Here is a 26,961-nt window from a genome sequence, read left to right on the forward strand (position 1 = left end):
GTCATTTTTCAGCCCAAGATATCTCCTCTTACCATTAAAGAGTGAGTTCTTCACAACCATAGTTGTAACGTGATTATCACAGAACACACTGAAAGAACTTAATCCTTAACCGAGTCAATGGAATGTCCATAACCATAATTAGATTCTTTATCTCTTCTACTTCATTTGCAACTGAAGTTAGAGCATAAAGTTCCAATTCGACTTCCACACAACAACAGTAGATTTGATGTTCCCTAATTCTGATCCCCATGATGCATTAGAATATTCTTCCACGATAAGTGGATGGCCACCATAGTTTTGAGCATACTCTTGAGTACATGAAAAGTATCTCATCAGCCTCATAAGGGCATCTCTATGCTCATGGCCAGGATTGCTAGTAAAATGACTCAGCATGCCAACTATAAAGGCTATGTCTGGCCTAGTGCAACACAAAACATACATGAGACTACCAATCAGTTTAGAATAATCTAACTGGCTCACACTGTCTCTTCCTTAGAGATCAGCTTCTTGGTATAATCAAAATGGTGTCTCAATCGATTTGCACTCACTGCATCCTCAAAAGGGAAGTAGGTTTTCATATAATGGGCTAGGCCAAGGATGATTCCTTGCCTTTCAAAAACTTACTTTCATACCAACAATGGTGTTAACAACACACAGGTCTTTCATGTCGAATTATTTACCCAAGGTTAGATTCACATTACTCATCACAGAGAGATTGAAAACAAGAATCAACAATGACATTCAAGCAAATAATCATGTCCTTATTCGACACAAAAACGATAGTAAAGGCAGTTATCTGAGTAATTTGTCAGAAACCCAAAGCTCTTTACTACTTTGTCAAATTTCTGATGTCACAATTTAGGTGCTTGATTAAGACCAAAACAAATTTTGTATAATTACATACAAATATCTACTTACAGCCCATAGTCTTAGCCCCTTTTAGCAAATCGACTAGCTGCCAAGTTAGATTTTCTAACAGAGAGCTCATTTCATCATGAATGGCTTCTGCCCACAACATAGAGTCCCTAGATCTCATCACTTCCTGATACCTAGATCTCATCACTTCCTGATAGGATGATGGATCATTCTCCAATTGGTAGGTTACAAAGTCCTCACCAAATTCTTGGGTACTTTATCACATGGAGGAGCATATAGAGATTTAGAATGTGATGTGCAGTCAAAGTTGCCTCTCCCCAAATGCAACTAGGCATGCCAGCTGTCATTAACATGGAGTTTAACACTTAAGTTAACGTCATGTTCTTACACTCAGCTATGCCATTTGATTGAGGCGAGTGAGGACTAGTAGTTTCAAGGATTACGTCCTGAGAGGCAGAGAATTTCTTGAACCCTGTCAATGTGTATCTTCTCCTTCTCTATCACTCCTACCTCTCACACTTGTCAAATTTAATTGACATATATAATGGTATCGTATGAGTGATAGTAAGGTGGACCATTTTCTGATAGTGCACATGTCCCAATCGGTTATGTAACAACTTAGGATCAATGAGCGGTGAACTATCATAACTAACAGTCTCATTTCTTAAACTCAAACCATACATACCATCTATCAAATATGCACAATCAAAATAGTATGAGTTAACAATAAAAAATTACTCTACCACACATAAATGAAGTGCATATGCCAGCATAATCAAACAGACTAATGGAAAACACTTTAACATCTTATAAACTAAGCAGTTTACCTGAAAAAGGGCCAAGTTCGCAGTACCAGTGTGAGTAACTTCCATGTCTGCTCCACTAGCCACTGTATCAGTCTCCTTTACTTCGATAACACTTAGTGAAAAACATTCTTTGAGTTGCAAGCATGACAAATGGCATCTGTTTCTAACCACCAGCCTGAGGAAGTACTGTCCATACTATTGCCTAACATGGCAACAAAACTCTTAGGCTCAGCACTGCCCACCATCAGATGAGCTTTCTTTTATGGTGTGTCAGATTTACCGTCTTAGGTTGTGTACACTCTGCAGCAAAGTGATCCTATTGCCCACAATTGTGGCACTTGCCCTTCTTTTTTCTGAAAGATAGTATTTTTGGCCTCCAACTTAGGATGTTCACTTTTAGGTGACTTGGATTTTCGAGGAAATTTCTTGGGATATATTACCGCGTTAGTAGCAGACTGTTGCTGTCTAACCATCTCCAAGTTATTCCTAGCTCGATTCTCATCTTCGATTCGAATGAATCGTTTGAGATCATCCAGTCCCACTTGCACATTTTTCGATACATCTCGGTTTTGAAAGAGTGCCATGCAGATGGTAACTTATATATAATTGCACCAACAAGAAACGAATCACAGACAACTATTTTTTTTTTCATTATACAACTTAGATCTCAAATTCTCTAGATGAGTAACTTGATGAGTGATTTTCATGTCCTCCTGGAACTTGAAATCCATGAATTTGTCCACAAGATGAGTCTTGGACAAATCCTCATCCTTCTTGAATTGAGCATCTAAGTTGTCCCATAGTGCTTTAGCAGTGTTATATTTACTATAGGTTTCTGCAAGACGATCTGAAAGATAACTCAACAAATAGTCTTTGCAGAAATCCTCAGCTCTAAGCCATTGAGATTCATCAACTTCTTCATCTGTCTCAGCAAAGGTACTCAAAACGGTGTAAAAATAATTCATATATTTTAGACCGAATTGAGTCTTTCGCTTCCATGAATTAAATTCAGACCCACCAAAGGACTGAAGTTTGACCATCTCAAACGGAAGAGAACTCTTTTCCATTGTACTATTTAAATGAAATTAAATTAGAAAGAGTGCACCTGGATGGAGAGAAGTCGACCAAGGAGAATTCGTCCCCAAATTTCGACCACAAGAATTTCGCCACAATATATATCACCACCAAAATTCGGCCACATGATTCGGCCACCATCGTTCGGATCTAAGAGAAATTATGATTCAACTATTCCTCCACGATATTATTCCTTTGAATAATCAGCCTCGAGGGATTCGACCACCAAAGAAGACCACGACCCAAAAGGGTTTCAACCATCTTCTTTACAGTTATAAGAGAGAGAGTAAGAGTGTTGCCCCCAAAAGATCCCCAAATGGGATATCCAACTGTTTATTCCTTCTTGATTCAAAGATGAATAAACCCATAAGCAAGAGAGGACAGACGTCTCCTTGTCCAACGATTGAATACGAGAATAATCCCACGTCAAAGAAACCCACTGTCCAAAGAGAATTCTGTGGGTGTATAAACCCACGCCCAAGAAACGAACTTTTGTGGGAGTCAATCCCACATCCGAGAAGTCGTGTATTGGTTCCTGATAACCCTCCTTGATGTCAACGATGGGTGTAATTCAAACAAACAGACGACCTTATAACCCTCTTTTATTCTGTTGAAACCACATCAACAGAAAAGGTTGCCCAAAAAATTGAAAAGATAGCAGGTTTTTCCACAAGATGAGCGAGAAAGAGGTTGCCCAAAAAATTGCAACGGTGGCTGATTCAAAACAGGAGAGAGAGAGAGAGAGAGAGAGAGAGAGAGAGAGAGAGAGAGAGAGAGTTATGAAACCACAAAAGACAACCTCAAACCAGGTGGGCGTCAAGATCTGCATGTTTGAAGAGAACCAGAGCAAGATCTAGGGTTGCAAAAATCCCCAAACCATAGTGAGAAAACTTCCAAATCTGTTTTCCAATTCGCCACAAGCAGAGAGAGGAAAACCCACCCAAAAAATGTAAATTGATTGTGAAGATTTTTGCCCAATAAACAGAGGATTGATTCTACTCTAGAATTTCAAATGCTTATTGACTTGCTTGAGGCAGACGACTCTTTTGTTGAGAGGTTCATACGATCCCAAGAGATAATTTCAGTGAACTACGCCCAAAACGATCCAAAACAAGATGGGTTTCTCAGAAAATCCCTCTAGATGAGTAAACGAAATAGAGTGGTTACTGCAAGATGGGTGAAAAAAAAAAAGGAGACCCAAACGATTTTGAGGAAGCAATACCCACGCCCAATTCGTTTTCAAAATTAGGGTTTTCTTGAAGCATTACACCCAAAGTATCTAATTTGGAATACCAAGTTTGTTGCCTACAGCCCCTATATATATTAGATATACTAGGGTTTTAATAGGTTAGTGGGCTCTAGCCCAAATAGGCCCACTACACCGGTCCATTATCTTATTGGGCTTATATTAGAACATACATGGGTTATTAATGCTACTTAGTTTATTACAAAGAACCTCAACGAGTGTTTATATAGAATACTCAAAAGGATAATCATAAAAATACGATAAATATAGCATGATTATTTGTCTAAGCCTAGCTACCTCATGCAGCCTAGTTACCTTATCTAGCTTAGTTGTCTAATCTACCACCTAGACGATCCAATGATGAGATCTCATACACTCTAAAAAGTGGGGCAACATTTGTCCTAGATATCTCTCTTAAATGGGGTCATATTTTTCTTAAGGATAGTGTAATTCATAATGTGCCTCCATGTTTCACTAGAAATTGTTTTTCTTGATAAGTTTCTCCCAACATATTTCTTTCTCTTTTTTATCATGTATTTCAGCAACCATAGGTGAGCAAGAAGTAAGTATCGATTGCGGAAGAGATAAAGAATACACAGACAATGGAATTACGTGGAAAACAGATGGTGACTTCATTAAAACAGGACAAAACAAAGAAGTTTCAGGGATTTCTCCATCTGAGCAGATGAATTCCCTCCGCTTCTTTACGAATCAAAACAAGAACTGCTACTCATTACCTACTCCGCAATCTTCGTATGATAGTTCCAGCAAGGTACTTATTCAAGCAGGTTTTTACTACGGCAACTATGACGGACTTTCGAAACCTCCTACCTTTGATCTTCATTTAAACGGAAACCAATGGGCGACTGTCGCTACTATCCTCGGGGGAGAACCCATTCTTTATGAAGTCATCTTCCTATCAAAAAGCGATAATATCAATGTATGTTTGTTTCGAACAAACGATGGTGAATTCCCCTTCATTTCTTCGCTACAAGCTTGGGCGCTAGGCCAAGATATGTACAAGGACATGAACACAAACTGCTCCATGTTCAAAAGCTACAGGCTCTATTTTGGAAGTCTGGGGATGTCTTCTATTAGGTAAGATGAGACTTTACTTTTACTTAGGGCGATGATATTTCCACCCCCTTTTGTTCGCTAAAAAACGGTGGTAGTTCTAGAAAATGAGGGTATCGTTGAAAAAAGGAAAATGATACGGTAACAGAGATTAAGACCTATGGGAAAGCATTGTGTGTTAAAAAAAATCAAATTTTTGGTGAGTTTCCTAAAACGAAGGAACAATTGTATCACATGTGATGTGGTGGCAACAACTGATTTGTTCGGTCTCCTCTTCTGTTGCAACTGGTCCACCTTTACTCTTCAAAAACTGCTGAAAGAGGAGGGGGGGGGGGGGGGGGGGGGAAGATTTTCAAATTTCTTTTGCTAAATCTAATCTGATATTTAGGCCCTTCTTTGTTTTGGATTTTGAGAACTGATTGTGAGTCCTTATTGAACTTGAAATTAAGGCCATATTTGTTTTTGGGATTTAAGAACTGATTGTGAGTCCAAAATCAGGTTTGGACGCACAATTGGTTCTCAAAATCCAAAAAAAGGGGGCTTAAACCTAAATTTGAGTGCAATAATCGATTTTGGTCTCACAATTGGTTCTCAAAAGCCAAAACAAACAGGGCCTTAATGACCTCTTTATAGAGGACTAAATTAGTAGAGGGCGAACTCGTTGTAATACAATGAGGTGCACCCTCTATGGCATAGTGGGTCTTTAGATATGGTGACATTTGAGATCGACCCAATATGCTCGTGGATTAGCATTTGCTTCCGTCGGCTCTATGATCATGCATTCAAAATGCCTTTATTTTAAGGGGTTTCTACATAAGACAACCTTTGGTTTATCATATTCTTAAAAAACCCACCACTTTTTAAAATTTTTAAAAACCACCTACTATTTGCAAGTATATATCAAAGCACCACCTGCCAATAGGGAACTGACAAAAATCTTGACTGTACCTGATTTTGACTCAGAAAAAGACCAAATTATCATTAGTTTTGTGAAAAGACCAATACTTCTATTTTTAAGGTAAGCAAGTTTGCATATCTTATTTATGAGAAATTATATGATGCCCGACCATCAAAATGTAAAAGGCGGAAAGGAGACAAAACCTGCTGCCTTAGTTTTTGAACCAAGGAAAAGTAAAAAACGGTGCTTTGCTTTCCCTTGGATTAAAAATCAAGGGAGAGAGGGTTTGTCTCTCTTCGCCCTCTATTTTGATGGTGGGGCATCGTATAATTTCTCCTTATGAGGAATGCTAAATTACAATACCCCATTGAATCCACATCACCTGATTGCATTTATTATTCCTTTATCATTCCACGTCACCTCATTAAGTCATTGGACTCAAAATTACGTTTAAATTTGTGTCTAATAATCGGTTTGACACTCACTATCAGTTGTCATAATCTTAAACCAACAGAGCCTTAATTTTGAGTGCAATAATCAGTTTTGGACTAACAATCGATTCTCAAAATCCAAAACAAGCGGGGCCTGAAGGTATTTTCATTTTCCCTAAAACAAAGGGTTAAGTACAAAACACTAGCTGTTGGGATGTAGCTTAAAAAACGGTCTTTTTTTTTTTTTTATCACTTTTCAAGTAATTGAGACATCTTTCTACTGACTTTAATCTTCTCCAGCTACCCCGACGATAGCTACAACCGATTATGGACGCCAAGCATCATCGATAACTTATGGGTTTGGAGTGCGAATTTTTCATACCTCTCAGAAAATGCCAACAATGATCCACCTTTCAATGCAATTCGCAATGAAGTCGAGGCACCCGATCATGCCACACAAGTGGTCCTACCACCGTTGGATTTCCCTCAAACTATTCGTACAAACTACATTGCCTTATATTTTACTGAAGTCTTCGATTTAGGTAGTAATGATCACAGATGGTTCAACATACAAATCGATGGACGAGATTATGGCGGGACGGTCAGCACAGAGTATGATATTTGTATAGTAGTATCTCAAAGTAGTACCCTTCCGGCAGTGGGTCCCATGAATATAACACTGAATTCTGCTAAGGGAACAACGTTGGCTCCGGTGATCAGTGCCGTCGAAGTGTATACCTACAGTGAGATAATCGTCCCCGGAACAAATGATGACGATGGTACGGATTCACTACTTCTCGGAGCCTTTGATTCTTTTTTTTTTTTCCTTTGTTGTCCTAAAGCCTTGTAATGCTAGGCGCGAAACACTGTTGTTATGGAAAATGATTTGAAGACATCGATGGAGCCATTTGGTTACAAGGATTTTATAAAACTTCGATTTTATAAATTCAAACCTGGATTTTATAAGCAAAAACCTGGATTGAACATTTTCAGGATGGCAAAACCGAGGTTTTAGCATATAAAATCCAGGTTTGATTTTATAAAATCAAAGTTTTAGATTGTAAAATTTAAGATATTACAATCCTGCATTATAAAATCCATGTATCCAAGTTAGGGATTGTTACACTGCATATTCTGCATGTGGGCCACGCATCTACATGCAGTTTGGCCTACACTGGGGAGGTAGCCCGGGTACTTTCCTACTTTCTTGAGCATCTTGTTATACACTAACCATGTTTCTTTTCGCTGTTATTTGTTTTCTTTCCAAAGAATTTTTTTTACTGGACAACCTTTTCTAAACACCACGCCCCCCCCAAGCATGATGAGGTTCACCATTTTTTGATGTGGCAGGTCCACCATCTCCACCCAAACCCATGCATCGGATAGGGCTCACCATTTTACACCTCTTGGTATTGGTGGGATGGGACCACCACTTTACAACTGATGTTTTTTTATGGAGTGGGGCCTACCATTTTACACTATAGGTTTTCATGGGACCTACCATCTCTACCAAACTCATGCATTAGGGTGGGGCCTACTGGGCCCACCATTTTAGACCCATTCATATTATGGGCCTGGAATACTAGGGTGTATATGGTGTGTATATGTATCCGTATGTATGTGTATAGCTTTGTATAATTGCTTGGAGCTAGACGTGGTCTTTTGCCTATTAAAACAGTGCAAGGATTAGCAAACATTGCGAGCAGTTTCGGACAACTAAACGGGTGGACTGGGGAGCCTTGTCTCCCTCAGAGCACTACTTGGCCATGGATAAATTGCAATGGAGATGAACCACCTCGAGTAATCGCACTGTAAGGAGGATTTAGTCTCCTCTCTAATTCAATACTTATCCTTATTTTCTTCATTACAACATGGGTTTATCTTTTTGCAGCAATCTCTCTGGTTATGGTTTGGAAGGTGATCTCCCTGATTTCAGTCAGATGATAGCTCTTGAAATCATGTAAGTAGTTCTACAACTCGTTACCTAACTCAAAACTTGACCTGCCTGTAAACTAGTTGACTCATATGGATCCAAATTCTTTTTAATTTCCAATCCTGTCATTGTCTTCGAGAATTGTTTGTTTCCTTGCTCGGCTGCATTGCCCTTACCCATATCATTTTCTTACCCAGGGGCGGAGGCACATATAGCATGGGGGTGGCCACGCCCCCGCAATGAATTGCAAAGTCCCTTTTACAATAATAGAACTCTATTTTTTAATTAGAACGTTTAAAACTAGTTTAAAACTTATTAAATGCGTTTCTTTGACCAACTTTCTAATTTCACGTCTGAAATAAAATTTTAAATATATTAAACGTGTTTTTTAGCACTTTCATATATTTGACTGTTTTTATTAAGTATTTTTTTGGAGCCAATACCGAACTAAAGTAAAAAAATAAAAATAAAATTGACTGTTCTTGATTTAGCACTAACATTTCCCGTTGTCAATTTCAGAGACCTACACCAAAATTTTCTTACGGGCCCTGTTCCAGATTTCCTGGGAAACTTGTCCAACCTAAAGATACTGTAAGTGCAAAAAATTTGTTACACGCGAAAGAATTAATATGATGCTCTTCTCATTCTCTAACCGCCTTGTTTTGATTTTTAGGAATCTCGCCGATAACAATTTCACCGGCAACATTCCAGATTCTCTAGCCAATAACAAGAGATTATCTCTCAAGTGAGGATTATATCACAAAACTGATTTTAATAGCATCCGAAAGCCTGAAAAATATATGTAATTGCACCCATTTTATGTGTTTTGCAGTATCACACAAAATCCTGATCTCCATCTCAATGGAAATAGATCATCTCCCAAGTGAGGATTATAGCACAAAATTGATTTTAATAGCATCCAAAAGCCTGAAAAATATATGTAATTGCACCCATTTTATGTGTTTTGCAGTAATACAGACAATCCTGATCTCTATCTCAATAGAAAGAGTAAAAAGGCAACGGTTGGAGGCTCGATCGGTGGAGGGATAGGTTTTTCCATACTTAGTTTTACTTTATATAAGGGATATCGATGGATATGTTAGGTAGATGAATAACAAGGGCCTCAACTTAGGGGATCAAAGAGCAAAGCTAGAGATGATAATGTGTTCTTGCATTTTGTGAAGAGCAGCAATAATTCTGATTTAATTCAGATAAACTGGTGTAAAAATTTATTAAATTTTTAGAAATAATAGGGATGTGATTCTATCTTGTATGATGGGTAAATGATTGTATTTTGTTATGCTATGTATCAAAATTTTACCAATTTTTTGATATTTTATTCGCTGGAAAATGGTCTAGTTTTCGGAGGAAACTCCTTTTTTGGTGTCCAAAAGTTTCCAAATATATCGAAGTTTTTATATTTTTCAAAGGGGAATTAATCTTTGACTCCCAATATCTCCTTCCTCAACAGTTGCATCATGTTCAAATTTTATAGGGAGATCCAAAAGTCTAAGAAGAACAAGATGAGTTTAGTCGATCACCAGAAAATCAGTCCCCTCACCAGCGGTAAGTCGGTAACCCCTTCTTCCGGTGGTCAAAACAGAGTTTTCAAAAATATGTCCATTCTATTTTCAAAATTTACACTTCTTTTTAACCATCCATATCTCTCTAACCAGCCGTTAGATCGCCATAAAACTTTAATGGGTGATTCCCATATCAGTGGAGATTATTAACATGGTTTTAAATTTCGGTTTCGGTACCGGTTTCAGACCTCACCGATACCAAAATTTTGGCCGAAATCCAATGAAATATTAAAGATTGTATATTTATTACGAAATTTCGGCCGTATTTTGGTAATTTCGGTCGAAATTTTGGGTAAATAATAATAATAATTAAAAAATAGAGAATTTTGGTCGAAATTCCTAAAATTTCGACCGAAATTTCAAAATTTCCGTCGAAATAAAGTAATGTGTCTGGTATGTACCATTTCGGTTTCGGTCACCGAAACCCAAAATTTCAGATTTCAGACTAAATTTAAAACCATGATTATTGCTACAAATGTCTGATTGCCAGAAAAGTCTCTGGTCGCCGCCAACTATCTAACTTTTTGGCGTCTGCTCAATGTTTCTAAAAATAAGTTTGTTTCCAAAACCAACACTCTCTTTAAATAGCCATAACTCTTTAACCAGCCGTCGGACCATTCTCAAATTTTAAAAGATGATCCTTCAATGAGTGAATGCAATAGTGTCGGCCGATTGCTGGAAAAGTCTCTGGCCGGCGACGACTATACCAAAACTACAGGTTTTGTATAAACTGACATTCCGTCCATTTTCTTGGGTTTTGAAAGCCTACAACCAATGCTTTGATACCAAATGATAAACTAACATTACTTCGAATCCAACGAAGAAGTTTCGCTTTCTAAGTGCGAAGATAACCAGGAAACGCCCCTTGCTCTTCTCTTCATTCTACTCTCTTTAATCAATGGGAAACCTTTTCTTTGACGTGAATTGTCTCTTACAAGAGATGTAAAAACATAAGAGAGAGGAAGATGGACCTAGGGCCATATTTATAAGAGATGAAAGCTTCCATAAAGCTTTCTAATCTCAGCCAATTTTCGCTTGGTATCTTGGGCCCAAAATTAGCAACTTGCTAGAGCAATATTTGGAGTACAAGAACCTTTCAAAACCTTAGGGCTTGTTCGACAACAAGATTTTTTTACGGGATTCTCCTCCTTTTTAGGTGTGGAGTATGAGCGAAGAAAAAATATCTCTAAAATCTCATTTGGCTAGCTGACCCGCTAAGGCAATTTCCAAACTTCCACCTTCTTTTTAGACTAAAAATTAGAATTCTTTGGAGCGACTAATTGTCGCCTCCGAAGATTCTCTTCAATCTGTTTCCCGTCCATTTAGTTAGGCTAGAATGAGATGTTATTTTAAAACACTACTTTAGTGATCCCATTAGATCTTTGGCATTGAAAACAAAGAAAAATCCGTTTTAAGTGAGATGGGTTAGGAATACCTCATGCCATCCCTGCTCCTTCAATTGGCGTAATTCAATAAACTTTAAGTCTTTTCCGAGCACGGTGAAGGTTCAGAAACGCCCTTTCGTTCTTCTCTTCCTTCACACACCTCTAAGTTTATGGGAAACCTTTCTTTCAGCAAACTCTCAACCTCTCGAATTGCTCTCAAGTTTTGTCGGAGTAGGAAGAGGGGCCAAGGGTCTCTTTTATAGGAAAAAAAAAAGAAAAAAAGCTCCCATAAAACTTTCCTAAAGTGCCCAATTCGTTTGGCCTCTTAGTTGTAAATTTAACAACTAATACAAGTCATAATTTTCACTTCCAAACATTACTAAACTTAAGGGCTACTAATATATGATGAAAGGTTGCTTGAATACAAAACCACAACCTTATCTGGCAACTCTAGGACATAGAACAATGTTCTAGAATTCCAATCCAAAAAGGAAACTCCATCTTTGGAAACCCAAAGAAAGGAAAACGTCCAACAGTCTCCCACTTGGCTTGCATGGGCTTTATACCTTTCTCATCAACTAACTTTACATTCCGTTCAATAAGTTATACCAACAACGGGTCATGTAATCATTGAATGATATTATCCAATAACCTCCCCACGGTCACGAAGTTAGCAAACTTACCAACATGAATATGGTCCACTTTATATCATTATCGACATTCCGCTTTCAAAAATACATTCAATGTGCGCAATACAAATAATGGAAAAAGCAGATAACTTTATTTATTATGATCAAAATTTCAAAAGTGATCACAATACAATGTCTATAAATTTTATGTAAAATCCCACCAATCAACGTATTCGGCCTTACCTACCAACCTTATGCGCGCTTTATGGTCATTAACGACTTCAAGTGGTAATCCTCTCGTTATTAGATCTGCTAACATAAGTGTGGTACCTATATACTCAATAGACATTAACTCAAGGTTTTAAATCTCGGTTTCGGTTTCGGTACGAAATTTCGGCCGAAATCTTGTAAAAATTTCACCGAAATTTTGGAAATTTCCGAAACGTTTCACTGAAATTTCCGAAATTTCGGGTGAAATTTTGTACTTAACCGAAACGTTTCACCGAAAATTCCAAAATTTCACTGAAATTTCCGAAACGTTTCGGCGAAATTTGGTACTTTTCCGACTCACTGTGAATTTCGTTTTGTTTTCCACCGAAACCGAAATATTTCTTTTCGGCCGAAATTTAAAACCATGCATTAACTGACCCTGAATTATTTTCCTCACGACAACATGTCAACCCGTTGACTCCTTACTTTATTTGTAATTCTTGGAAAAATAAACCGCAACAAAATTATCACAACACATTCTCAGTAACTTGCTTATTATCAACAAGATAACACCTTGAGACAAAATTCCGCAACTACAAGGCATAACTTAAGGCCTTGTAACACACTATAAACTCCAAACCCAAGGTGGAAGCAACTAATGGTGTATATCTTACGTTCTTCCACGATTCAAGAATTTCTACCAAAATACCCTTAAGCAGAACTTTAGGTGTCTAATAATTACAAAGTCAGAATTAGATCAACCAATTTTCTTAAGGACATCTTATCTACTGTATGTGAGTCTTCATTCCCGTATAGACGACACACAACCTTCTTGGCAGCTTCCCAATGATCCATGCATAAGATCACATTGGTACCTTCTAAGCTTGCCCACCACATAAGTTATGCTGAGACAGGTACAAACTCAAGCATTTATGAGATTCCCAGCTGCGGAACTATAGTGGATTCTCTTTATATGCGCGTGTTCAATCTTGGGGCTACAAACTTAACTGAATATGTCATCACTAACCACAAGAGGAACCACTAGTGAGGCACTTATCCATGTTGATAATTTAAGGACCTTCTCATTATAGGCTTTCTGCGACAATATCAGTAATCTTTGAGTCATAACTAGGTGAACATGGACTAAAATGTTCCACCTAGATCTTTTATAAGAAGTTTCCTACCAAGATATAGTCAACATGGCACTAGAGTAATTCATCAGCTTTGGGCAGAAGAATTACCTAGGCCAGGAGCCTGTGCTTGCTTGGTCTCAATATAACATGGACAAAATAATACTACTATAGACACCCAATTTTGTTAAGGTGGAACTAATGATAGGTTGTCGCGAGGACGAGTCTCATGACGAGTCCTAGAGCACCTGTCGTTTTTCTCTCAGTATCTCTTTAGATTATGAAACTAAGGGAATTTCTCAAAAATGAATTTTACCCCAGAGGTGAAACAAAAGCCCGTCTTTACACGGCGTCATGCCTTACGGCACAACCAAAAAATCCATTTTCACACGGCATTTCAACCGAGAAGTTAGCTTTGAGTAAAAAAAACATTCATTTTTACCTAAAAACAATTCGTGTTCTGAAAACGATCGATATTAGGTTCATTGGAATCTCCTCAGAACGAGGAATCCAACGGATCTGACAGCATGCGATTTGAAGTTTAAACGGAGGAGTTACGATCCGCCAAAACTCCCAAAAAATCCGTCAAAAGAGACGAAAAATCACATTTTCAGAAATGTTACCGACCCATGTCGGTTTTAGGTCCAATTTTGCACTTTGAAAAATTGGATTTTTCCAATTTCGTAGAGTGCAAAAATTTCGTACTCTGCGAAAATTTGGCCCGATCCCCTAAAAATAGCGGCCGGGGGGGGGGGGGGTGTAAGAGTAAAATCAGATTTTAACTCTCTGAAAAGATTTTTATTTTCTGGTTTTTGTTTTCTTTAATTTCCAGAGTTATTTTTAGAAGATTTCCTTCTGGTTTTCCCTTATGAATCTAAAAAACCCTAGTTTCTTTACATTAGAAGAAAGAAAGTAGAGAAATTCTTAGGTGGCTCACACTGGGCGTCGGCACTTTGCCGAATTTTCGAAGATTCGTAGCAATATCCTTCAAATAACGTCGTTGTTCTACCGAATTTCGGAGAACAATTGGGCTATTTTTCAATAATAGCGTCGTTGTTCTCTTGAAATCTCAGCAAACCCCAAGCCCCTTCGTTTAAACAGCGCCGTTGTCCTGCCGAAACCTCGGCAAATCTGAAGCTCCTTCGTCTAAACAGCGTCGTTGTTCCATCGAAATTTCGGCAAACCCGAAGCCCCTTTGTCTAAACAGCGCCGTTGTTCTGCCGAAATCTCGGCAAACCCAGAGCCCCTTCGTCTAAACAGCGCCGTTGTTCTGCTGAAATCTCGGCAAACCTGAAGCCCCTTTGTACCAAACAGTGCCGTTGTTCTGCCAAAATCTCGGCAAACCCGAAGCCCTTTCGTCCAATCAGTGCTATTACGCCGCCGGTTTCCCGACAAGCGCTCCTCTGGTAAATTTACATTTATTTACCAGCTTTTTTCTATTACAAAATTCGGTGCAGGGTAGTTATGGGATTTATGGCTCTTTTTGCCCTAGATCCTGTAACGTAAACCCCTGTCTTATGTAAATAGGGCTACATTCCCTCTCCTTATCCCACCACTCTGTCTCCGATCTTACCATAGACAAAAGAGACAGAGACGAGAGCCCTGACGCTCAATGATGTTGGACAAACGAAGGGAATCATAAACCCAGAGTTTCTTTTCCCTTATGTACTGTCTTTTCCGTTTGATTTAGTTAACCTGATTGTGGTCAGCTGCGAGATCTTTCGGGACTCATATCACAACATACTACTTCAATCAGGATAACAACCGCTTATTTTCTTTTCTTTGTAAATTCATTTTATTTACCTTATGGAATTAAGCCTAATCCAAATAAAGGATAAAGAGACAAGTTATCCCGATTAAATTCTTCAAAAATGACAAATCAAGTCAAGAGACCAGATTTACTCCGGCAAGAGGCGTGCCTAACACCTTCCTGATTGTAACCATAACCCTTACCCAGATATCTGTAAGGATCATGTCTTAACAAACAGAGCAAAATTATAAGTTCTAGGCTCATAGCAAAAGAACTACTTTGGTTACTGTTCCTCCAATGAAACTCGGATATACATCCTTATTTCATCGGAAGAACATACACGGGTCCTAGGCCCTAACCTAGGTGGCGACTGTGAGTTTTTCATTCTTGTGAAATCCGGACCACAATCCCGAATTCACAAGAAATGCAGATCAACAAACCTCCCAGAAAACCCAATGTGGTGATCCCCCGCCGCTCTAGCGCGCTAGGGAAAAAACCGGCGCCCCACAACTACTAGAGAGTAGTACACCATTAACTCAAAAAATACTAAAGTGATGGTATCACTCCCATTGTTCCTATGATATATTCATTTATCCATGACATCTTTATTTAATTCAAATTATATTATTAATATGTGAAAACTTTAAATACCACTACCAAAACACCTGGTGCAACTCTAGAACAAAATGAGCCACCAAAGACATGCCTTTCCATAATGAGTCTTTCTTTAAAACTGGAAAGAAAGTCACTTCGTAGTCTATCCCCCTCCTCAGTGTAGCCTTTTGCGATTAATCTTACTTTATGCATCTCAATGTCATCCTTGGAGTCAAACATTAGGTTTAAAGATCCACCTATAGCCAACTGGCTTGACTCCATTTGGTAACTCGCTGAGTTACCAAATTTGGTTCCTTTCTATTAAGAGTAGCTCTTCCTTCATGGTGTCAAGCCACTGTGTCGACCAATTACCCATTATGGCTGGATGAAAAGATATGGGATCATGGCAATCCCACTAAGGTCGTCATTATTCTAAGTTCAGCGTATCTAGTCTCTAAGATGCACGTACTATTTGTAGGACAAGAAAACCAAAAACCCTTAAATATCTTAGGATAATTACTTACATAACAACTACTAATCTTAGGATCCAACTTTCCTTGTTTGGGGATTGAAGATTTTAGCCTCGGCCAATAAATCGCTATATGTGCAAATACTCTAATCTCAGCTCCCTACTGACACACAATTCTGTGGGACCCGAGGAGCCACGTGAAGCTCAGAGGGTGAGCGTTAATAGTGTAAAGAGCTGCGAAGGGCTCTACTACAGCACTATCCTGGCTACGGCCTTAGTCCCCACATATGGAGAGCTCCTTGTGGCTATCAGTGTTGCCACTCTCTTGCTCAAATTGATGTTTCTCAACATGGATCAGGAATCCAATGGGGACTAGACATAGTTGCCGCCTAGGATGAAGGGCCTAGGACCTTATATGAGACTATGTGATGAAAAAGGTACGTAGACATCCCTAAAGTGATGGGTCCGTGCCTGGTTACGAATGGTGAAGGTGTTAGGCACCCCATTCGCCAGATGAAACTTGGTCTCTAATGCCAATTTTATTAGTTTTAGGAATTTCAGGCGAAAAGGGGGTAAAATGGGAACAAACATCCCCAAATAATTGATCTATCTACAAGGTGGTCCTACTATGATCAACCCACTTTGATTGGCTCAACTACCAACTATCAAGCAATCAAACACACACGAATCGTCAATCAAAGGGAATTGAGCAAGGTGGGCCCATCTGCCATTGGATCTGAGTGAGAATGATGGAAATGGGGTTTGCTCCTCACTTCCCATGACGAGTCCACATAATTCAAGGGATTTCTCCCTTGAATTCCCTGGATCGAGGATGATGAGAAGGAAGCCTTATTCCCACTCTGCCCTAGCTGAGGATGGCACGGGGATGCGCAATCACATACACAACATAGGATAAAGAAAATCTATCTAACACAACCAATCCCCATCAATCACTGAAATAATACATGAATAACACTCAAACGAACAGGGCCTTAAGCTGCTAGAGATGGTGTTATTTAATCATTTGTACTTGAACACACCATCACTCTCACCCTCACGTATGACCCCACCTTTTCTTTTTCTTGTTTTGGTTGGCCTTACGTGTGGATTGTTAATATCAAAGGGTTGTTAGGTTTAGAACGCAGGACAGTGAGGCAACAGAGTCAGATACTATGTGAAACAACCAATTACTCCAAAAGCCTAAGCATGTGTTATTTAATAATTTATACTTCAACAGTGAGTGTGTGTGTCTGTTCATTGAAATCCATTCTTTTGCCTCACTGTAAGCCCAATGGTTCCCACCTTGGTAATTCCCATCTTATTTTGATGATTCCAATACACAAGTGATTTATGATCACTAATGTGTTTGATTGTCTAAGTTGTAGATCATAATTGCTTAAAGAAATCATTGCTTGGATTAAGGCCAAAGAAGCTTGCATTGGACCGTTTATGAAGGCCAAAGACATCGGAGATCAAAGACAAATGAAGACTTGAAGAATCGCATTGAAGATCGAAGTCAATTTAGATTATATAAAATCCAATCTTAGTTTTAGATTTTAAGAGGCATAACTAAGGAAATAAACACACACCCAAAATTTATATGTGATTGTCTTTGTGGTGTTCCAACACCTTGGAACCCTCATAGCAATCCCAACTTGGTGTTAAGTTGGAAGCCCAAAAACATGAAGTGAAAATCTGCTCTTCATAGGCTTCTCGGAACTCCGAGAGAAATTCTCGGAACTCCGAGAAATATTCTCGGAACTCCGAGAAATGGTCCAGTAGACTTTTTTTCATCTTCTGTTTGTATTCCCGGAACTCCGAGATTTTTTCTCGGAACTCCGAGAACACTGTAATGGTCATATTTTGAGCCGTTGGGAATTTTGCTGGAATTACCACAATGCCATTGAACGGTCATATTTTGGTTTTCCTATATATATGGGCATTCTAAACTTCCAAACCATTAATCCTAACACTCTAAAAACCTACTTGAACATCTTTAGAGTGAATCAAACTTGTTTATGCCTCTCATCATCTAAGATTAGGATTTGGATCTTTAGGCTATATTTGTACATCTTTTACAAAGTTGTAAACCCTTGTGAGGGATTTTTGTTCTTTCTTTCTTATTCAAGAAATTGTATTCGGGCGAGTGTTCGGAGAAGCGTAGCCCTGTGGACCCCGATCCGAGAGAGGCGGCGGGGAACGTGCCCCACGCGCTAACAGTCTCAGGATCATCCACGTGAATGGAGAGCTCTACCAAGGAACTCTCGAAAGAATGTGCCTCTCACAGCATGAGTGGCGATATAAGGTGAGATACCTCTCGATTCGGGGACTAGCCCAGATTCGAGGCGTACCTTAAACAAAGAAGAGTCGCCATCCAAGGAAGTGGGCCAAGGATCCCATACTATACTCTGTTGCAACGGATAACCAGAGATTATAAAAAGAGGGTTCGTGCCTGGTTACGAATTCGGAAGGTCGAAAGAGCACCTCATCCGCCCAAGTGCAAACACCTGGTCTCTTATGCCATTTATTTAATAATTTTGAAGAGTTTTGGGCGAAAGTCATATGAAATGGGAACAGATATCTCCAAGAAGACGTCTATCTAATCATGCATGTCTCGGAGATGAATAATAAACACATACACAAAATAAATGAAAGATGTGTCACCTAAGCAAAACTAGGTTATAAGTGACATGCCTAATGGGTGTCTAAGTTCTGGTGTGCAAACACATGCATGCTACAGCTAAAGGTATAGGATCTGTACATGAAAGTAAGAAAACACAGCAAAACACACAACACAATTCAATTCTATACATGACTGGACAAAATGAGTCCTAACTCTAATGTGACCTGACTCGGACCAAGATGGCCATCCATCCCAGCTGCTCTACGTATCCCGGCCTCGGGAAGAATCGGAGTCAACGTAGTTCGATGCCCTATTCCAAACTACTATGCCTAACCATCTAGAACCGCTATTCTAGACTCGATCCACTAGACTTAACTGATTTTTAAAGCTTTTTTGTACAATTGCTTAAATTCATGTGAGCTGTTGTTTTTAGGACTCTCTATATGCCCTAACTAATGCAAGTTGATTAGCCTTAAGCTAATGCAGGTGGGCCCTATATCCTATGTGTAACTAGGCTATGCATCCTTAAAAAAAAACCATGGGCTGACTATATGCTTCCTAGTCTAGCCATCGGTTCGACTAAATGTCTAACCGATCAACTTGAGGCCTCCTAATTCTAGGGACACTCACACGATAGGACACACCATATCAATACAAATCAGGACAGCCTCCTAACTCTAGGGACACTCACACGATAGGACACACCATATCAATACAAATTAGGACAGCCTCCTAACTCTAAAACACCCCAAAAAGCTAGGACAGACTCCTAACTCTAGGGAAGATCTTTTTGAAAAGGTTTTGAAGAGCTTTTTGTATTTTTTTGAAAGTTTAAAATGTTTATTTTTAAAGGTTTGGCTGGACCTGGGATGTGGATCCCAAGCTGCACTACGTACCCTGTTGAAAGGGATCAAGCCAACGTAGTTCGGAACAGACTTTCCTAACTACTCTGAATGACTCAGGATTTTTAAGATTTTTGGTTTTTGAAATGTTTTTTTGAATTTTCAAGTATTTTTTACTCAAGAGGACAAATCCTATCATCATAAGAGTATGACAGACTCCCGAATGTCCCGCAAAGGTTGGACAACATCCTATGCTTTGCGGGGGAAAAAGACAGAATCACGACTCTGCAAGGGTTGGACAGCATCCTATACCTTGCGAGAGTGGATAAAAATCACATGATTTGATAAGAGGCTGGAAAGAATCCTAACCCCTATGATGATAGGACTGACTCCTGAAAGACTGAAGGACTGACTCCTATGCTAAAGACTGACTCTCTAACTAAGGACAAAAACTTTTATGCTAAGGACAGACTCATATACGAAAGGACTGACTCCTAGTGCACAACCCTAAGAGGGGAGTGTTAATGAGACTAGGTTAGTCTCCTAAAAGAAAACTGACAGCTGATGCTTATGAAACATGGCCTGTCTCATAAACTAAGAGAGGACACATAAAGGTGTCAACGAGACAAGCAAGTCTCCTAAACTTTGAGAGACATTATGACCAATGAGACAAAGCCTGTCTCCAAAAATGTTCGACTTTTCTGCTGAGACATAGCTTGTCTCCCTAAAGATGGGCTCAAGATATCCCTTTCATTGCCCTTGCAATGAATGGGTTTCTAATGTTCAAGGGTATACACACCTAAAAGACTGAGCAAGTCTTTTAAGAGGGGAATGCTACTTGGACTGAGCAAGTCCCCTAATGATGGGCTTGGGCTAGCGCCTTCATCGCCCTGGCGATGAATGGAACGATCTAATGACTTGAGGCTATCTTTATACAAGACAAAAAGGAAGAGGGATACTATATGGACCAAGTAGGTCTCCCTAAAAGATGGGCTTGGGATAACTCCTTCATCGCCCTTAAGCTAGAATAAGAAAATGATCAAACATTCTTCTTGACCAAACCTTAATGATTGTACTAAATTATCTTTCATCCAGAAACTCTCATTTTAGTTAGTTAATGTCACAGTTTGTATTCTTAATTCCTGCAATAGCCAAAAAAAAAAAAAAAAACTAGTTATGACTTAAAATGAATGAACACTAGCACTACCTTGTCAACCAACTACTTCCTACAGCCTGCAAACAGCTCTCCTGTAAGGTATATTCTATGACATCAGCACATTATAGTATGGTCAACTTTTACTGTCAAACTAAAAGTGGAAAAGAAAGAAAAAACAAATCCTTAGAACTACACAACTGTTTCAACATGGACATATCTTCTGTTTAGGAATATAAAGATAAAAGTGACATGATACAAATGTTATAATAGAAATGGCACTCACAGCAACAAACAGTGAAAACTCCAAAAACTATACAACTAGGATCAAAGAAAATGGGGCCTTAAATGACAAATCAAAATTTTAAGATAGCAGCCTAATGAGGTACTTACCTAAAGGCACAACAATTCTTCTTCAAAATCTCTCATGTACAAAAATGAAGCCAAACGAGGACTCTGAGTTCATTTTTTTTATTTGCCACAAGAAATCACTTATAATCAAAAATAACAATTGTGTTAATGATAGTGTAAATAGAATTACCATAATCCTGTTCAGTCCATAACACATGCTCCTAATCAAAATTATACTAGTATCATTTCCACCTCTCAAATCAGCACAATATAAATGAGCAACCATAACTTTCACAACTCTTCATGATCACAATCAACTTTATTAAGCTATGCATACATCAGGACTAAAGGAAAAACTACACCATTCAAGTTCACTATCACACTATACTAAACACTTCCTATCATTCATGAATGTGAAATTGCATGCCCTACCTTATCGACATGCCCCATGAATAAACAGTTCAAGGGACACTCTTATAATTATAAATGTTCATTTAGAACAATGAAACAGGTTGAGTTTTTACGATATCAAAGTAAGAAAGTATCAACTGTGGTTATGAAAACATAATGATATATGGAAATAAGCTATTCAAAAGTATATGAGCAAGTTGATCTTTCCTTACACATTACCAGATGATAAATTAGTAATCTAAACAATTTTTGAAGTAAAATGTACAAATCTAAAGTAACTATCTCAATATAACAATTAGTCCTTATTTATATTCGACCATATACTGGTAAGCAATATCAAATATTAATCTCAAACTATTCCAAGAATTTCAGAAAATAGTTCAGCACAATAGAGGATTTAATGTCCAATACATAGCTGAACCAATACCACTTCCTACTAAATGTAATGATAAGCTAGGTTTGGGTAGGTAGCAAGACATGGTTAGGTTAGTTAGGGAAGTGATAACAACATCACCATGCTTTTAAAATTTCCAATAAGACATTTCTTTTTATAGTAATCAAGGAAACTTTCAAATGCATTTACTAGATAAGACAGACACAGTCCACTAAAACAGCTATAACTTTTTAACCACTGCTCCAAAATTCGACCACGAGTACTTGTTGGAAAGATCTAAAAAAAACCTAAAACTTTGTAGTTTACCATGTTTCCTAATTATGTCATTTACTAACCCAAAAACGCGATTTAAAACGGTCCAGAAACTTATAGCGGGAATTACACCTGCATCATTGTGAGAAAAATCTACCTGGCCATCAACACTTCAATAATCCTCTTCATTTAATTTCACCTCCTTAATTAACCATTGATAGCTCCTAAAGCAGAATTAAGCAAGAGATGCCAATACCATAAAACATAAAGTAGATAAACTCAACAGTAAACATGGTGAAGCACATGTCAAACATTGACACTACTGTGTGTGAGCAATCCAATTCAGTTCACTTTATTCCTCCTAATGAATTTATACAATTTAGTTTATGTTTTGTTCCTCATTAGCACAACAACACTTATTATAAATATACACCAATTATCCTATGGAAGACATCTGTAATTAATAGCAACATACAGAAGGTGTTGATGAAAACCTTGCCAAGACAATCACAATTAACCTTTAACATTGGAATCACATCAAAAGGGGGTATCTAACAGTCACAGTAGCACGATGGAAACTTGCACTCAAGTTACCACAATTGTTAAACAATCAGACCATGAATCATAGTATTAAGTGAGAATTTAAGGAGATAGAAGATTACCTGAATCCTTTCAAAGAATTGAATGAGCTTTAGATCTCAAATTCTCTTACTGAAGTTCTCAAACTCGAGCGAAAGGGTCGGATTCGACGGCGAGTCACCGGATTCCTGCGGGATTTTCGCCTGGGAAAATGAAAGCTCTCATTTGCTCGGACATTTTTCTCCTCTTCTCTAATGTTCTCCTCCACAAACTCTAAAAGAGAATAACTTCTTCTTCTTCTTTTTTTACAGATCAAAGAGTGAAAATAAACTAGAATTCCGGTTAGCTTTGCCGGAGAAAATGTCCGGATAATGGCCGGAGCTAACAAGTCTTGTTGGAGCTAAGGGGATAATGGAGGAAAAGTTTCGATCCAAAGGTTTAAGCTAGGAAAATCAGTAGATCTAAGGGTTTCAAAGAAGAAATAGCAGATTTCCTAAAGCAACAACAAAGCAAAGTGACAAACCAGGACATACATGTAAAAAGGAAAGGACGATGCCGGCCGAAAAATGTGACCGGAATTCATGAAGATCCGCCGGATTCCGGCGAGATCTCGCCGGAGAAGATGAACATGAGGTTAGGGTTTCAAAAGGATTTCTAGATCTCTCTCTACATTTCTCACTCTCTTAATTTTTCTAAAAAAAAAAATGAAAGGATCTTGCAATGAATGAATCAGATCTTGATTATAGAGGAGAAAATGAAGCGGCTATGGTTATAAATCTAAGGGTTTTGCTTGAACCTAGGGTTTAAGATCATGAAAGGGAGAAATAGAGGGAGCACAAGGTAATAATAGACGAAGAAGAGACCATGGCCGGAGGTTTGGCGGAATCCGGTAGATCGTACCGGAGAAGAAGGTTAGAGGTTTGAGATTTTTATCTTGTTCTCTCTCTCTCCCTCTCTGAAAAAAATCTAAGAAAAACTCTAATCCTCTTGATAAATGAGGATTAAGCTGATATATATAGAAAATTTTTGGTGCTGATATTGGCACTACTGGAATTGATGGGCGCGCGGTTGTGCGGATTTGATAAGCGCACAATAATATCGTGTCCCGCTCTGCCACATGCCGTGACCCTTCCAGGATAATTCACCCCCCTCTTCTGGTTTACACTATGGTTCTCTCCCGGCTCGTTCGCTAGGCAAACGGGCTCGGATTCTGGCAAAATTTTGCAGGGAACTTGGTGAGACTCCAAGCTAGCTTAGGGTGGAGTTTGGGGCCTTAACTCATTGATTTGATCGGGTCTTGCACAAAATTGGAAGGTTTAGGGCACGGTCAAAATGGGGTGTCTACAAGCCCACTCTCCGTGGTGAAGATTGCCACCAAGGTTAAAGGTGATCGGAATTTGTAATCGGCACCGATCTTCGCCGAAGTTAAGAAGATCACATAGTGAAGCCATCAACGAGTCTTTGTTGGTGGAGTGGAGTAGGCCTCGCGTTTTGAGGACCGAACCACTTTAAATCTCGGGTGCACTCTCTTTTGAACTCTAGCTCTTTATTTTGCATTGCACCTCTAGATTTAACTTGTGTGCTCGAATTTCATTTTGATCTCTTAATCTCCAATTTAGGTTTGAGTTTTCAAAAGATTAAAACTTGATAGAAACCTAATTAATTTTCACTCCTCATAGTTGCCGTACTCGGGACCACCCTTGGAATTTCAGCCATCGGTTGTCATAATCTCAAACGAACAGGGCCTTAAGCTGCTAGAGATGGTGTTATTTAATCATTTGTACTTGAACACACCATCACTCTCACCCTCACGTATGACCCCACCTTTTCTTTTTCTTGTTTTGGTTGGCCTTACGTGTGGATTGTTAATATCAAAGGGTTGTTAGGTTTAGAACGCAGGACAGTGAGGCAACAGAGTCAGATACTATGTGAAACAACCAATTACTCCAAAAGCCTAAGCAGGTGTTATTTAATAATTTATACTTCAACAGTGAGTGTGTGTGTCTGTTCATTGAAATCCATTCTTTTGCCTCACTCTTTAGATCTCAGTCCCTCCAACCATATTTCTTACACTCATTAGAAGTAAGTATGGATGTGATATGGGGAGATGAGAATCCTTGGACTTGTTTGCAAAAAAGGGGTTGTCGGTTTGGAGAGACATTCTAAAAATGTCTTTTCTTTTCAAGTTAAAGGTTAGATTTAGAGTGTATAGGGGTGATAGAATATCATTCTGGCAGGATGTGTGGTGTGGGGATGCGTCCTTTAAGTGTCGATTTCCGAGATTATTCAATATGGCTTCAAATAGGGAGGCTTTTGTTAGCGATTGCTTTGAGTGGAATGCGGGTGTTCTTGTGTGGAACCCTGGGTTTAGAAGATCATTTTTTGAGTGGGAGGTGGAATTGGTCTCTAGCCTGTGGGCCCTTCTTGAGGGTTGTTACATTAAAAAGAATGGGGAGGATAAAAGGCTTTGGATTGAGGAACCTTCTGGGACTTTCTTGGTTAAATCTTTCTATAAAAGTATTATGCCCATTTCTAACCCTTCATGTTCGGCAAAGGTATGAAAATTTTATTGCCCACCTAGAGTTTGTATCTTTGGTTGGGCGGTTTGTTGTGATAGAATACAAACTATTAATTTTCTGAGAAACCGTGGTATGTGGCTTATTGATTATTGCCCACTATGTCTGCATGATGGGGAATCTGTGGATAATTTGTTTATGCATTGTTCGTTCACTAGGATCATATGGCAATTCATCTTCATGAGATTTGGGATTTGTTGGGTTTTTCCAAAATCTATTCCGTCGCTATTGCACCAATGGCGAGGGGTTCCTTGGAAAGAAAAAGGAAAAATCTTGTGGAATTTTTGTTTACTAGCTACGTGGTGGTCTATATGGAAGGAGAGGAACTCTACAGTCTTTGAGGGGAAAGCTATGAATCCTCATTGGATTTACTTGAAGATCATTACCTTGGTTATATCTTGGGTGAGATGCCTCCCATCCTTCCGGTTTGTATCGGCTTTTGATCTTTGGGAAGGTTGGCGGGAGGTGTGCTTTAGTGTTGAGCACAGAGATCTTATTTTGCAAAGGTGGAAGCCTCCTGCTCAAAACATGTATAAGGTTAATTTCGATGGTGCGAGTTCCAGCAATCCGAGTCCGGCAGGAGTGGGAGGGGTTTGTCACAATGATAAGGGGGATGTTGTGTGGGCATACTACGGCTCTATTGGTGTGTCTGATTCCTCAGATGCGGAAGTGAGGGCGGCACATTTTGGCATTTTGAATATTGATAGAAGGTTGATGGATCAGACAATTGTTGAGGGAGATTCGTTAAATGTGAATCGTTGGCTAAAAGGTGGGGTGGTTCTTCCGTGGAGATTTCTTTCCATTTTTTATGAGATTGAGAACTTAACTACGGGGCCCGCTATTGGCTTTCAACATGTTAGAAGGTCGGCAAATGATAAGGCGGATGCGCTAGCTAAGCGTGGTGTCTCCGGTGGTTCTATTATGTGGTTCGACCACCTTCCTCCCTGAGAAGGGGTTTTCTCTGTATTTTGTTTTTTCTTCGTTCCTGTTTCTTTCTTGCTTCCTATTGTAGATATGGGTGGTCCATCTCGGCCTCCTAAATTTGCTATATATAATTATTGCCATTTCAAAAAAAAACAAAAAAACAAAAACGACATTCTTCCACCACTTAATCAATTTATTCCCCACCTTGGAAATAGCGAACTCCCTGCTTTCACCCGGAGCTGAACGATTTATTAATCTTCCACAAAACCTATCTTCCCATTTTTCATGGAAATCTCCAGTAATCTTACAAACACATAGAAGAGCGGAAGAAAATGTTTTTTCTATTCTTTTTATTGCTACTGCTCTTCCACCATTCATGCTCTCAAGGTAATTAAAGCTGTTTCCTCTTCAAACATCCCTGTGTATTCTCTTTCAAAGCTTGTTGAAGAGCTTTAGCTGTTAATATCTGTTTATTCAAAAGAGGTTGTTAGTGGCGACTAGGTTAGAGAGGAGGGCTGATTTCAAGGTGACCGCACGTGTGACTGAGGTGAAAAATTCCCAGATCAAAAGATTTCATTGCATGTCTATGTCCTAGATCAATGTAGTCAGATTCGGACCGTCCAACTTCATTGACAAACCTAAAAATGGGGCATTAAAAAACTGTATCATTTTAAAAACTTTTTCATTTATAGTGAGTATTTTGTACCTATATGGTAGAGTCCAGCGAGGTTGCCCACCTAGGCCTTATGTTGTAAGAGTTTCTGATAT

The 26,961-nt window shown here is 38.9% G+C and overlaps 1 protein-coding gene across 1 annotated transcript; it reads left to right on the forward strand.

Annotated features, from left to right (window-relative positions):
* Positions 1-8,040: 8,040 nt before the first annotated feature.
* On the forward strand, positions 8,041-9,606 carry LOC143849175 (uncharacterized). Its single transcript, XM_077358226.1, has 6 exons — positions 8,041-8,216; positions 8,297-8,365; positions 8,858-8,929; positions 9,012-9,083; positions 9,171-9,221; positions 9,309-9,606. Exons 2-6 carry the CDS (start codon positions 8,346-8,348, stop codon positions 9,439-9,441), a joined length of 348 nt encoding a protein of 115 aa, XP_077214341.1. The 5' UTR covers positions 8,041-8,216; positions 8,297-8,345; the 3' UTR covers positions 9,442-9,606.
* The last annotated feature ends 17,355 nt before the right edge of the window (positions 9,607-26,961 follow it).

This window comes from Tasmannia lanceolata, unplaced genomic scaffold, assembly GCF_043159265.1.
Source record: "Tasmannia lanceolata isolate RefF3 unplaced genomic scaffold, GAP_Taslan_0.1 ptg000016l, whole genome shotgun sequence".
Lineage (NCBI taxonomy): Eukaryota > Viridiplantae > Streptophyta > Magnoliopsida > Canellales > Winteraceae > Tasmannia > Tasmannia lanceolata.

Bases quoted from the DNA above. Each gene is read 5' to 3' on its own strand.
- LOC143849175 (XM_077358226.1), top strand. From the start codon at position 8,346: ATGATAGCTCTTGAAATCAT. The intron at 9,084-9,170 runs GTGAGGATTATA...TGTGTTTTGCAG, and splicing joins AACAAGAGATTATCTCTCAA to TATCACACAAAATCCTGATC. The intron at 9,222-9,308 runs GTGAGGATTATA...TGTGTTTTGCAG, and splicing joins GGAAATAGATCATCTCCCAA to TAATACAGACAATCCTGATC.